We start from the raw sequence: 12,064 nt of genomic DNA, 5'->3' as shown, positions 1-12,064 counted from the left end.
ACAACTGATTATTACAACTGATTATTACAACTGATTTAAACAGCTACTCTGTTGATGAATTTGGAGTTTAATCTCTTAATTGGGTAGTATGAAAGATGGAAATGGGAATTGTCTGCACATGCAATTGTTGAAGGGAAATAAGACACAAATAAAGCTGGCAAGCTGATTATGCTCAGCCTCTCAGACTGAAGGAGCTTTCTCCCACTCCATTTTCATCTGCCCGCCCCTGAAAAAAAAAATTACTCTTGCTCTGTTTGTGCTTGTAGGATACTGAAATGCCAGCCATGAAAATGCATAATTCCTCAATGACCTGTGAGGATATAGCTCCTGAGAAGAGGAGACTGGTCCCGATGGTTAATCTGCTGCAACAGTGAAAATGCCAGTAACTTTATCTGAGAACTCTCACAGGAAATCAGGGAATCTGCTCCAGTGAGCATTTGATATTTGGAAAATGTTTGGGTGTTTCAGAGCTAGGACTCGGTATATACTTTAAAAAAACACCTTCCTTTGAAAGGAAAGATTGCAGCAGATACCCTTCAGGTTTTATGTAAGCGTTTGCAAGAAAGGGCAGGAATAGCCTTGCACTGTTTCTTCAGGAGAGTAGCTATTAAAGTACTGTCCAACAGTTCTCTCAATTAAAATAACTCTTAAATCTTCAAATTTTAAGCAACTTTCTGTCCTGGTAGACTGTTAGCCTAAAAATTAAACTACAGTGTGACTCTTGCTCCACCTACAGGAAACAAGGGGTAAGTCTGGCTGCATGTCTGGCCTTGCAGTACATCTCCATGTGTTGATACTGAATGGCTTCCAGGCCAGACAGATTATGGGATGAACTGGCAAGTTTTTCCTTCTGTGGTTGTATTTAGTCTTATGCTAAAATACATGTAAATTCAGATTTAATACATTATCTACATGGTGCCCAAAGAACAATCCCCTCAGGAATTGTATGTGGGTGTCGTGCTTAATTCAACAGCTTTGTCTACTGAAGGAGATGCTGGTTTAACAGGCTTTTCTCCCAAACTGTAGTGTCTTGCTTGCTTGTTGTAGCCTATAGAATTCTCTTTACTTAAGGAACTGTGTTTTGTTTTGACAGCCTTGGGCGTATAATGGCTGAAGGGGAAAAAAAAAAAAAAAGATGTGTTTATTAGAGGCAAATGGTTCAAAGTCTAGAACTTTACGAGTGTCCTGGAGTAGAAGCTTGCAGTTGGGAAAATGGGGCTTTATTTGGCTTTCTAGGAAAATGCTGAAGCATTTCTTGGTCCTCTAGCACTTCACTTTTTACATGTTTTGAAGGAGCTACAATGAGGTAAAAATTTGGAGGAAATACTTTTACAGGAGTATTTTTTTTAAGTGATCACTATCATTTTAATGTTAGGTTTTAAATTATGAAGATGATGCAGTTGAGGTCAGAATAGCTTATTTTGAGAGAGAAATCATGACTCTAGTTACTGCCTTTTTCCACTTTAGGCTATAGAGGTCTCAAAAGATGTAGTAGCATTCTTGTAGATAGTATCATTTTGGAAGCACTTCTTTGCCTAGAGAGTAACTAGAAATCGGTGGTAGTAATCCCTTATTTAGTGTAGCCACATCTAGTTGTGCAAACAAAAGCTTAGTTTTGGTTTGGGGATTTTTTTACACTTAATGTAATGGAGTGCTTCTAATTATTTCATTCAGAATTACTCAGTTAAGAATGTGTTTAAACCACTGATTTGCATGGAGGAAGAACAGAGAACATGCCTATGATGTGAGCTGATGTAACTGCTTTAACAAATCTTTGTGATCTAAATAAAGCCTTTGCCTGGACTTCTCAAAGGGATCTAAAATCTTGAAAGGTTTTTGGTTTTGTCTCCCTCCCGCCCCACATGCTCTCCTTCAGAGCAGCTCCTTGGTACTTGGAAGAGCTTTTCTTAATGGTCGAGAAGCCTGCAGAGTCCATATTGGGCTCCCTGTTATGCTGTTAAGCCATAGTTCTAAGGTTATCAAACAATCTTGTTCTAGGAATCTGCCATGACTTTAGGGAAGAAATGAGCAAATTACAAGGTTTGTGCAACTCAAACTGTACACTTGGGCAGCTGAAGCATTACAAAAATCTCTAATCTGCAGATGTGCAATATTTACATATAATGGAATAGCATCATGGAAAACCACTTTAGTTGTTTAGTCTGCCACAAACTAGAAACTTTAAACCAAAAGATGTGATTCCTTGGTATTGATGCATGAGGAGACAGGAAAAAAATGGGGACAAACATAAACTTCTAACCTTTTAGCTTCTGCTTCTCTTTTAAAAGATACTGTAACGTTATTGGGATTAGGTTTGATCAATAAAACTTCTTAAAAGCTGCTTGTGTGTGTTCCTTTAAGCTATTAAGTGCCTTCCCATTACCCAATGTAAATTACAAGGAATCTTTAGCACCTGTCCTGGTGTAGGTGATGGTTTCAGACCAAAATAGGGGTCTGTCATGGTTGTGATTAAAATGCTGCCTAATCACATATCCAATGTGTATTGCTATGTATTTCAGCATCATTCTGTATCACAACATAATTGCAATAGGAGATTGCTGAAGAACTCTGGTAACTGCTTCAGCCAAAATAGTTTAAAAAAAAAAAAAAGAGGCAGGAAACATTTCTACATAATGAACCATTTTTTTTCCTACAAAGGCTATAGCTGACTGGTCTTAAGAGCATCAAAAATTGTTTATCAATTTACTTTCAACAGATCTGTGGAAATAAATGAAGTTATTTGCCAAGACTGTTGCTAATCTTGCAGTTTATATGCAACATCACTGTTAGTGGTCAAATACAGTGATGTTGCTAGACAGAGAGGAGAGTGAGCACATGAACCCTAACGGGTGTCTTGTTCAGCACAACACATGACCAGTGTAATGATGTATGTGGCTTTGCGTTAATGTTAGGCCTAGTTCTTACTCTAGATAAGCAGAATGCTGGTTGAGTTTCAGTGATAGAGATTAAACTTCATCAAAGCTGCTTAATGAATAACACCAGCCATCTGCTTTCTTTTTAAAGAAAGGCACAAAACATTCACTTGTAAGATCTTGATTAGGCTATTGCTAAGGCCTGCCCAGTTGTCTGTCAAAGTTGCTTACTAAAATGTAATTAAGATCCATATGGTCCTTTATATAAAGACATAAAACATCAGTGACTTTCTCTGGCTGAAGCTGGAAACAAAGACTGAAGGCTAGAAAATGTCATCCTAGTGCTAAAAAGCCCTGTTTTAAATATCTTTAGACAAGACAAAAATGTAAATATGGCTTTGTCTACCAGGAGGCTACATATGTTTTCGTCTCAAGCAGACAGGCTCAGATTTTTTCAGAATACATGGATGATCATAAATGACTTGTGGTGGAAAAACTACTGTTAATAGAAAGCCAAACCCTAAAATGTTAGTGGAGTACAATGATCAGCTTAACTCTATTAAAGAAAATTACTAAGTACAAGCTGATACACAGAGGGGTTGTTTAAAAGCTTAGAACAAAACCACTTCTGTGTGAAACAGCAGTGGAGTTTTAAAGATTCCTGCTCTAGGCTTATTACTATACTACTTTAAATTATCTCTTGCCCCATCTACTTTGTTAATTTCAGTATTGATGTCATTTAGCTCTTCAATAAAACATAACTCACAGAGAAGACTATAAGTAAAACAGTATTGTGGTCTGGATGGAAAACTTGAAGGATCTATGCAGTCTTTGATCTGCATGATAGGACAAGCTTTTGTATTGTAAAATATTCAAAATTTAAACTCTAGAGGCAATGCAGCACTCTTTAAATAAAACTTAGGTTTACTTAAATAACCTTAATAAGAGGTTCACTTTGCTTGTGTAGGAAGCTGGTACTACAGTATTTTAGTTTTTGAAATTACAAAACACATGTTAATACTTTTTCCTGTTTGTTTTGTAGGCTGGAGTAAAGGGAAAACTAGGCAGACTGCTTGGGGTATTTGAGGTGAGCTATTTCCTTTACCTTTTTAAAAAAAAAAAAAAAAAAAAAGTGTTCTTTTTTGTGAGAGCTGATGAACCACAGAAAGTAACTTCTATACAGTGCAGTCAAAATTTAAAGTTCTTATTACTTGCCTTTAATTTTACAAGGCAACTTTAATGCTAGTGGGTGAGACATTAGACAGACTTCAGTTCTTTTGTTGCTACATGGTGTGAAAATTTGAATAGGATGCTTTCAGTGTACTAGTAACTTTTCCTGGAAAGATTAATTTAGTACTTAGAGAACTGGAGTCAACATCTAGAATCAAAACATTAGCAGTTTTACATAGTTCAAAACTTGTATTTTTTAGTGTAGATATCAGACTTTGAATATCTACTGACAACACTAGCATGCTAGATAAAACTTCTTTAGTGTTGGCACTGTGGTAAACTGCACAAGTTCCAGACAAGAGTCCATGTGTTCAGGATTGTAGACATGAGTCTTCATAATACCTCCGATGTATTATGGTGCGCTGTATGGTGCATGAGATTGGAAGTCCCTTAATCTAGTAGTTAGGCATGAATCTTTACAGTTTCCAATAATTTTGAAACCAGCTTTCAGATAGATTTCTCATGACTTTCTTGCATGAACGAATTTTCTTCAATTTCATGGTTAAATCATGCTGCTTCAGATATTCTCACAGGTTCCTGAAGTAGCTTTGCCATTCAGTAGAATTCAAGGATTGTTGCAGTTCAAATTCATAAGATAAAAACTAGATCTTAAACTAAGACTTGCATGTTATGCTGTCTTTAAAATATTTTCTTCAGCTACAGCAAGGGAATGAAAGCCCCTTTCATAACTAGTACTTCTAGATAATCAAGCTACATGAGCTCATAGTTGAATGTAAAGTCGAATGTAATTGAACTGGTGGCTGTCTAAGTGAGCAGACTGAGCACCAGGCTAGTCATCACCAATCCTCCCCCTTCAGGGTAACAAAGAAACCTTGATTTAACTAAAATATAACTGATAAATCGATGCGATTCTGTGTTGCAGCTGCAGGAGAACTTGTAACTTTTCTTCTCGCTCCTCCCATATGTAGTGTACAACCCCAGCTTTTTAAAGGGGTTTAAAGAGGTAAGGAGATTCTGCCAGACAGAAAGGGAATGATGTCTGCTGAGCTGGAGAAAGGTGCTTGAAGTTTAACTTCGTTTTTAGGTTTTCAGATAATTAAACACAGCAGTCCTAGACTGTGGAGTAGTTGGCGCAGTTGGAAGCGTTCCGCTTATTGCCTGATCAGTCCTTCCACCAGCCTGGTTGAGGTTTCTTCCCAGATCATTTCCAACTGTAGTCAAAATTTGATGTGCAGAATAGTGACTAAGGAGGAAAGTAAAACTCCCTGGAAATAATCTCATCACAGGTGGTAATCTGTGTGCTTACTATATAATGCCAAAGTAATGGTGAATACAATGAAATGTGTTAGAAGCTGCTGCTAACACAATGAGATCAAAGACTTTTTCTGTTAAATATGCATGATGGGACACCATGCAGCCTTTGGAATCTCTTGTACTTGCTTTTATAGGAAATGTTATTTAGTCGTATATATGACTAAAGATATATATGACTAGTTTATACAGTGTTAAAGGTGATTGCATTGTGAAGCATGGAAACATTGACTGAAGCAGAGAAGTTTGCTTGGAGTTAGTAGCATTTGCTGTACCTCTGCCCTCTTTCTGATTTGTTTTGGGTTACGAGTACACCTGAATGCCCTGCACAGTAAAAATTTATCTGTCTTTTACCTCTACTGGTTAGTCTACAAAAGTATTCTCTATTTTCCAGCTCAGACCAAAAAAAGTTAGAATACCTGTCACCTTGTGGCCTTAAGACAGTGGCTAATGAATGATTCCTTGGTAATTCAGGTGTCTGTTTCTCTGAAGCCACTCACCACCACCTAGACAAGGGATAAATCTGTGTTGAAAGTGGCATTTTCCTAGGTTACTTTTAACCTAGGTCAAGTCCCTAATCCGGTTTCACAACATGGCCCTACAAATAGTTGTCATTACAACTGAGGGGGCTGCATGTTGCAGCAGAGGAATGGAAGTGAAGTGAGAACAGAAATTATATTGCTGCTGTGTCCTCATTTTCTAGAACTACAGCCAGAAAGGATATTTCACATCCATGTATTCTCTTTCTTTAACAGCAATATTGGCAAAAAATGCTATGAATTTTGTATTTGTCATGATTGCAGATACAGGCTATTTAACTTGCTTTACTTACTCTGAATGAAATTTTATAACCAGCATTACATAAGTGATTAGACCACTTAAAGGTAATGGCTCCATCTTGACCTTTTTTTTTATAACCTTTCATCTAGGAACGTGAGTTGTGAAAACAGTTTTAGCAAATGCACTCTACTATGAAAACTTAAAACATACGTCAAGGAGAAGTAATGAGCAGTAGTAATGGATAACTGCTAATATTAAACTGGATGACTGAGAACATAGTTTAGTTCCAGCTTCATAACCTTCAACTTTGTCTGCATGGGTTTTTATAAGCCTGATAAAATAGGAAAGCTGCTTTTCAAGTAAAACTTCAAATTTCCCATACTTCTGGGTCTACTCAGTACAGATGTTTAGTCAGTGAAAATAAAAGCCAGGTTTTGCTGGGATAAATAACTTCAGGGCAAATAACTTCTAATCTTACAGTTGTGGTAAGCCTGCAAGTTATTTACAATTTCTGATGTGAATTAAAACCTCTATTTCTAATATTCAAGCAGAACCAAGATCGGAAGCATAGGACATACGTTTATGTTCTTATTGTGACGGAAATACTGGAAGACTGGGAGGATTCAGTTAACATAGGTAAACCCGTTCTCTGTCCTGGCGTCCTATGCTTGCAGTTTACAGAAGCCATAATAGTGTTCAAGTATAATATCTGTATGACATCTAACATTGTAAAGCCAAATGAAAAATGGGACTAATTCCACTTTTCAGAACACTATCCTTGTCTATAAGCATTTTCAGAGGCCTCTAGTGTTAAAGAGCTTATTTGTGTGTCTTAGAACTTATTTACCTAAACATTTCTCTAGTATAAGGTGTATTATTTTTGAAAACATACAGCTAACCTGAGTATCCCCATACATGAATGTCCTGAGTATAGAATGCTGCTTTCTAAATTAGACCAAGCCATTCTTATTTTGTAACTTTACGCATGCATGTTCATTCTTCATATATGGTTCTGTGCAAGGCAGTATTAAGTCACTTAAATATTATTTCTTTCTGTAAGAACTAGATGTAGCTTTTTCCCACAGTTACTGCTTGAAGGGGGTCCTTTATCTGAAATGCTTTATTATGAACTTCATTTCAGTAAACTCGAAAGAACTGATGAACACAAGATTCACTCAGCATTTCTTCAGTCTGTATCTTATGCCTGACAAAATGAATTTCTAAAGTAAAAGAAATAAGAAAAATCAAATTTTTGAATAGCAACAAATGGTGCCTTTGAAAGTTTGTAACTCTCTCTTTTTCTTTGTGAATTATACTCCTTCAGGAAGGAAAAGAGAATGGTTTAAAGTAGAAGATGCAATCAAGGTCCTTCAGTGTCACAAGCCTGTTCATGCAGAGTATTTGGAAAAACTGAAACTGAGCTGTTCACCCACTAATGGAAACTCTGTGGTTCCCCCTCTTCCAGATAATAACTCCTTATATGTCACTTCTGCACAGACTTCTGGGTTGCCCTCTACTGTGAGATAAACATTTGGATTACCTTTTTATTCGTGTCATCACAAGGGGAGAGACATCTGTGTTCACGTTAGGCATCTGTATAACTGTCAGTTCTAAGTAAAATATTTGAATGTGTTATAATGTCAAATTTGTTTGAACATGTTTTTCCTTTTTAACAATGTAAAATAGTATTTCAGCAAACCAAAGCCATATATGGATTTTTTTAAGATGCCTTAATAGGCCATTTTTTAAAAAAGAAAATGAAACTTGAGTATATAAATTTCCATATCTGCTAAAATAAAATATGCATCTTGATTGTGTTCAGCTTATTCAAGACCTGTCAGTTCTAGTCAATAGTTCTGCAAGAGTACTTACCTAGAGAACGGCTTGAGTGAATAGTCTTAAACTATACTCTTACTTGGTATCCACAAATGAAATACTAAGACGATAGCACCATTTGGGGAAAACAAGTGTGGTGAAGGCAGAGATGCATGTGACTATAATGAAGCATTAAAACATATTCAGCCTATTGCAGCAAAGGATACCAACACTAAGCAACGCTTGCCTCAGTCCTCCAAAAGGTTGCCTTGTCCTATGCAATCTTCATGTAATGTAGAGAACTAGAACAGGAAGAATAAATTCATGTCTTGCACCTACCAAAACCATTCAGCATACTTCTGTTACTTGGCCAGCTGATAAACTATCTGATGTACATGAAGAGTGCTGCAGATCCCCTCATCCCTTTGTTACTCCTGCTAACATCAATGTTCATTTTGTTCACGGTGTAATTACATTACAAAATCTTCTTGTAGTGTTCCTGCAGTCCTTGATGGTTTAAAAAAATGTTTAGGAAAAAGCAAGACTTACCTAAGGTACCCCTTGGGTTACAGAGGTGTCTAGTTCCTGCTGAGCAAGATGCCTCAACACATGCTTGCTAATAGACTGGTACTTTCTAGGCTTGGAGGCAGGTGAATTGATACTTACACTAAAGGAGGAATAATATTTCTTTGTTTTATTCATAAGCCATGCTGAAAGCCCCAGTATTCAGTTAGTTCTTAAATACTTTAATTTTACTCTTTTAACAGCTATTGCTTTAGCTTTTTGAAGTGAAAGCTGACCTCTTGGTAAAACTTAGCTGGAATAAATGAGGTACAGCTGACAACTTTCCTGTTCTTCATTATTTTCTTCTCTTTGTGAGCCAAAAAGATGAAACCTAAATCCACTGTAGGTCTTAATATGTTCTTACTGTAGGGTTTGCGTGCGTGTGTGGTTTTCTTCAAGAACACAGTCTAACTTATATGGACATTCTAACTCTGCATTTTTTTCCTAGAATCTAAACATTATTACTAACAGTACCTCCTCTCCAGTCAGCCAAAACAGGTTGAGGTAGAACATTGCCTCACATGTGAAGTTTATTCTGGGTAAAGCTCATTCTCTTGCATCATTTGAACGTTTGTAAATAGTCCAACTAGTAAATAGTGAGTGTAAAATGAAAAATAAATGTAATTTAAACCTTTTGTTACTCAATACACAAATGGTTAACTTCTACTTTTTTAACACAAATTGTGTAAAATGCTGCTATAAATTAAACTTTTTTTGTGCTGTTACACTTTTTTAGGAAAAAAATGTTGCTGCCACAAGTTACTCTTCTGGGAAACCAATCCTGTGCCATATGTAAATGCAGTGAAACTAGGGAGACAAATGTTCCAATCTCTTAATGCTGCTGTCTTTGAAGAGGCATAAATACTACTGATGAGAGAGGCATGAGCCACAATGTGGAAGAATTCTGAAATTTGGGGTAGGACACATCTTTTCCATCCCTGTAACTGTTATTCCTGGTCTCTTCCAGAACTGGAAAGAACATGCAGCTCTGTTCAGGTGCATCTAAAGGTGGCAGAAGTATTGCAGGTGGCTTAGTTTTACTTCCAGTCAGGTGGTGGCTGGAGGGGAAGTGTGTGATATTTCAGTAGCTCACAAGAGTGTATGCAAACTTCCCACTGAACCTAATCCAGATTGGGACACCATTGGCTCAGCCCATTTCTGTGAACTGAATTGTCTGTCAAAAGAGCTTTTGCTAGACAGAACAGAGGAGTCAGGCATTTTAAAGAATGTTTAATCTCTGTTAAAATCACTGAACCACTGTATGTAAGGGTACCTCTGGCTCTAAAGCTGCCTTTAAAAGAGTGAAGAATTTAGCTCCCTTTTTTGGTCACTTACAGCTGATGCTTTTTTGTTCAGTAGTCATTTTAACACTTTAAATTGAGCAAACTTGTACAGGCTTTCTTGTAACAAGATTATATAGGATCTGTGAAACTTAAACCAAGAATCCAGAGTTCAAGTTCTTATTCATAAAAATGCTTCTGTCTCTGTTTCAAATTCTTGGAATGAAACCAATCCAAGCTTGTATGAAATTTAGTGGTAATGCATGATCTTATTTTGTAACTCTTGAATTATGTATTTGATAATAATGTAAAAATGTACAGTATTGCTGTTGCTAACAAACTCAGAGTTGATTGCCTATAAATATTTCAGGTTTTTGGTCACACACATTTGAGCTGTTTTGTAGTGCCAGATGGATTTTTTTTTTTTAACAGCATTCATTGTATAAATCTCTTCAGTCTCTATGCAACCTTCAGAATGAAGCTCAATATTGTTAAGCTTGACTTCTGCCTTTCAAAGATAAATGTTCTATGAACTGTATAAACCTGACAGTGAAGGTAAATTGAAAATACTTCACTTATGCTACAGGAACCTACTGCAGTAAGAGGGCAATGAGCATGTCATGTCTTGGGTCTTGAGTTTAGTGAAGACTAAACTTCAACAGAAATGGCCTGTGTAAAAGTTGGGATAGGAAGGCTAAAGTTTGTCCTAGTACCTATGAAAGTGTTTTCTATGCATCTTTATTTAGGTGGACCAAACCTATTTGGTACAGAGCAGATACTGGATGGCTCTTATACCATAGAGCCTGTGTAACATCCACATTCAATTCTTCAGTGGAGAAGGGGAATAGACCTGGTCACAGCTGCAAGTTTCAGAAAGTCTACTTTGCACCACTGCTTTTCCTGGCTGTTAGGTTGTGAGATTGTGACTATGAGATTATGGTATCAAACAGAAATACCTTAATCTTTAAACCCAGGTGGAGCTGGAATTAAGTGAAATGGATATGTTTTGAACACTGCAAGAAATACTGAGGTATTGCACAGAGGCTGTTAAAGTGAGAAATCTTATTTTGGTGCTTATTGCACCACTGACTTAGCCTAGTCTGTTAACAATGTGCTGTGAAAAAAAAATTGAGAGGAAAACAGTTGGTTTACTTACCAACATGGTTTGTGAAGTGAAAACTGAAGGGAAGGGGGTGGGGGGGCAATTTTAAGTTGTAAACATTTTGACCTGCTTGCATGGATTTTCTTTAAGGATTGATGTAAGAATTTTGACTTTTTATATTTGAGATATACCAAAATAAAATCTAAATTAGTCCTGTGGATGGTGTAGTCACTCCATCTCAAATACAGCAAATGAAGTATTTGTGCAAAAGGCTTAGAGCCCATTTAAAATATACTTTAGTAGTTCTATCTTTTCTGCTTGCCTCATCCTTGCAGTCTTTAGCTTCATGGGGTGCTGAGAAAGCCTTCTGAAAAGTTTATATTAGCACAACTCTTCTGGTTTCTTGTGCTCCTCTTTCCTGTATAACCCACAGCAATTAGATGAACTGTAACCCTCTACTTCCTCCTGTTAACCCTCATGCCTGCCAGCTGCAGCTAGATGTGCATTTAACATCTGTACAATGACCATTAAGAGAGCTGCACTAGATCAGACCAATCGGCCATACAGCCCTGTGCTTCATTTTCAGCGGTGTCTAGAAAAACTGGTAAGAGCAGGACAGTAAGTCTTTACCTCAAGGTTCCTCCAAGCATACAACTATTTGTAGCTCAAGGTCTTACCAAGCCAGACATCATTCATTCCTTTGTATTCAGTTACCATCAGTGGATTTCTTTCCCCTGAACTCATCCCCCCACTTAGAACACATAAGCTTTACTATCCAACCCCCCCCGTGATAGCACTTCCAAGCTAAAACCATGCTCACCCTAAGCTGTGTAAGAAAAAAACCTGCCTCCTTCCAGGTTCTTTTAACAGTGAGCTATTAGCCTTTTCTCCCTCACAGTGTGATTTCTGACCACCAGCCCATTATCACCCAACCATCCAGATTTAGAGGGGCTCTAACTTGCATCTGGCACAGACCAGAACATACCCCAAGCATACACATACAAAGCTGAAGCACACCCAAGGAGGAGCAAAGTGTTTGTAAAAGCACAAGATGCAGCAAGAGAAGCAGAATGATTGCATTTTCCAAGAGTTGGAAAGAATATGAAAAGAGGCTTCTGGCTTTAAGAGTGGGGTGTTTTTTTTTTGGG

At 37.2% G+C, this 12,064-nt stretch overlaps 1 protein-coding gene across 8 annotated transcripts in view; it reads left to right on the top strand.

Annotated features, from left to right (window-relative positions):
* NUDT4 (nudix hydrolase 4) overlaps window positions 1-11,134 on the top strand; it is a 15,392-nt gene extending 4,258 nt beyond the window's left edge. The window contains exons 2-6 of one of the 8 annotated variants that reach the window (XR_003252284.1): window positions 3,916-3,960; window positions 6,704-6,791; window positions 7,480-7,673; window positions 9,271-9,450; window positions 10,561-11,134. Coding sequence is in view for 6 of the 8 variants with exons in the window: in XM_026058433.1 (XP_025914218.1) it covers window positions 3,916-3,960; window positions 6,704-6,791; window positions 7,480-7,673; window positions 9,271-9,330 (387 nt within the window). In the remaining 2 variants the exon portion in view is untranslated. Of the gene's footprint in view, window positions 1-3,915; window positions 3,961-6,703; window positions 6,792-7,479 lie in introns of all 8 variants that reach the window. The other 7 variants (XR_003252285.1, XM_026058434.1, XM_026058433.1 and 4 more) reach the window with 7 other exon arrangements.
* The last annotated feature ends 930 nt before the right edge of the window (window positions 11,135-12,064 follow it).

The sequence above is a fragment of the Apteryx rowi genome, unplaced genomic scaffold (assembly GCF_003343035.1).
Source record: "Apteryx rowi isolate R43461 unplaced genomic scaffold, aptRow1 scaffold_147, whole genome shotgun sequence".
Taxonomy (NCBI): domain Eukaryota; kingdom Metazoa; phylum Chordata; class Aves; order Apterygiformes; family Apterygidae; genus Apteryx; species Apteryx rowi.
Note: the sequence above shows the minus strand (reverse complement) of the source record. Positions and strands in the feature narration are given on the sequence as shown.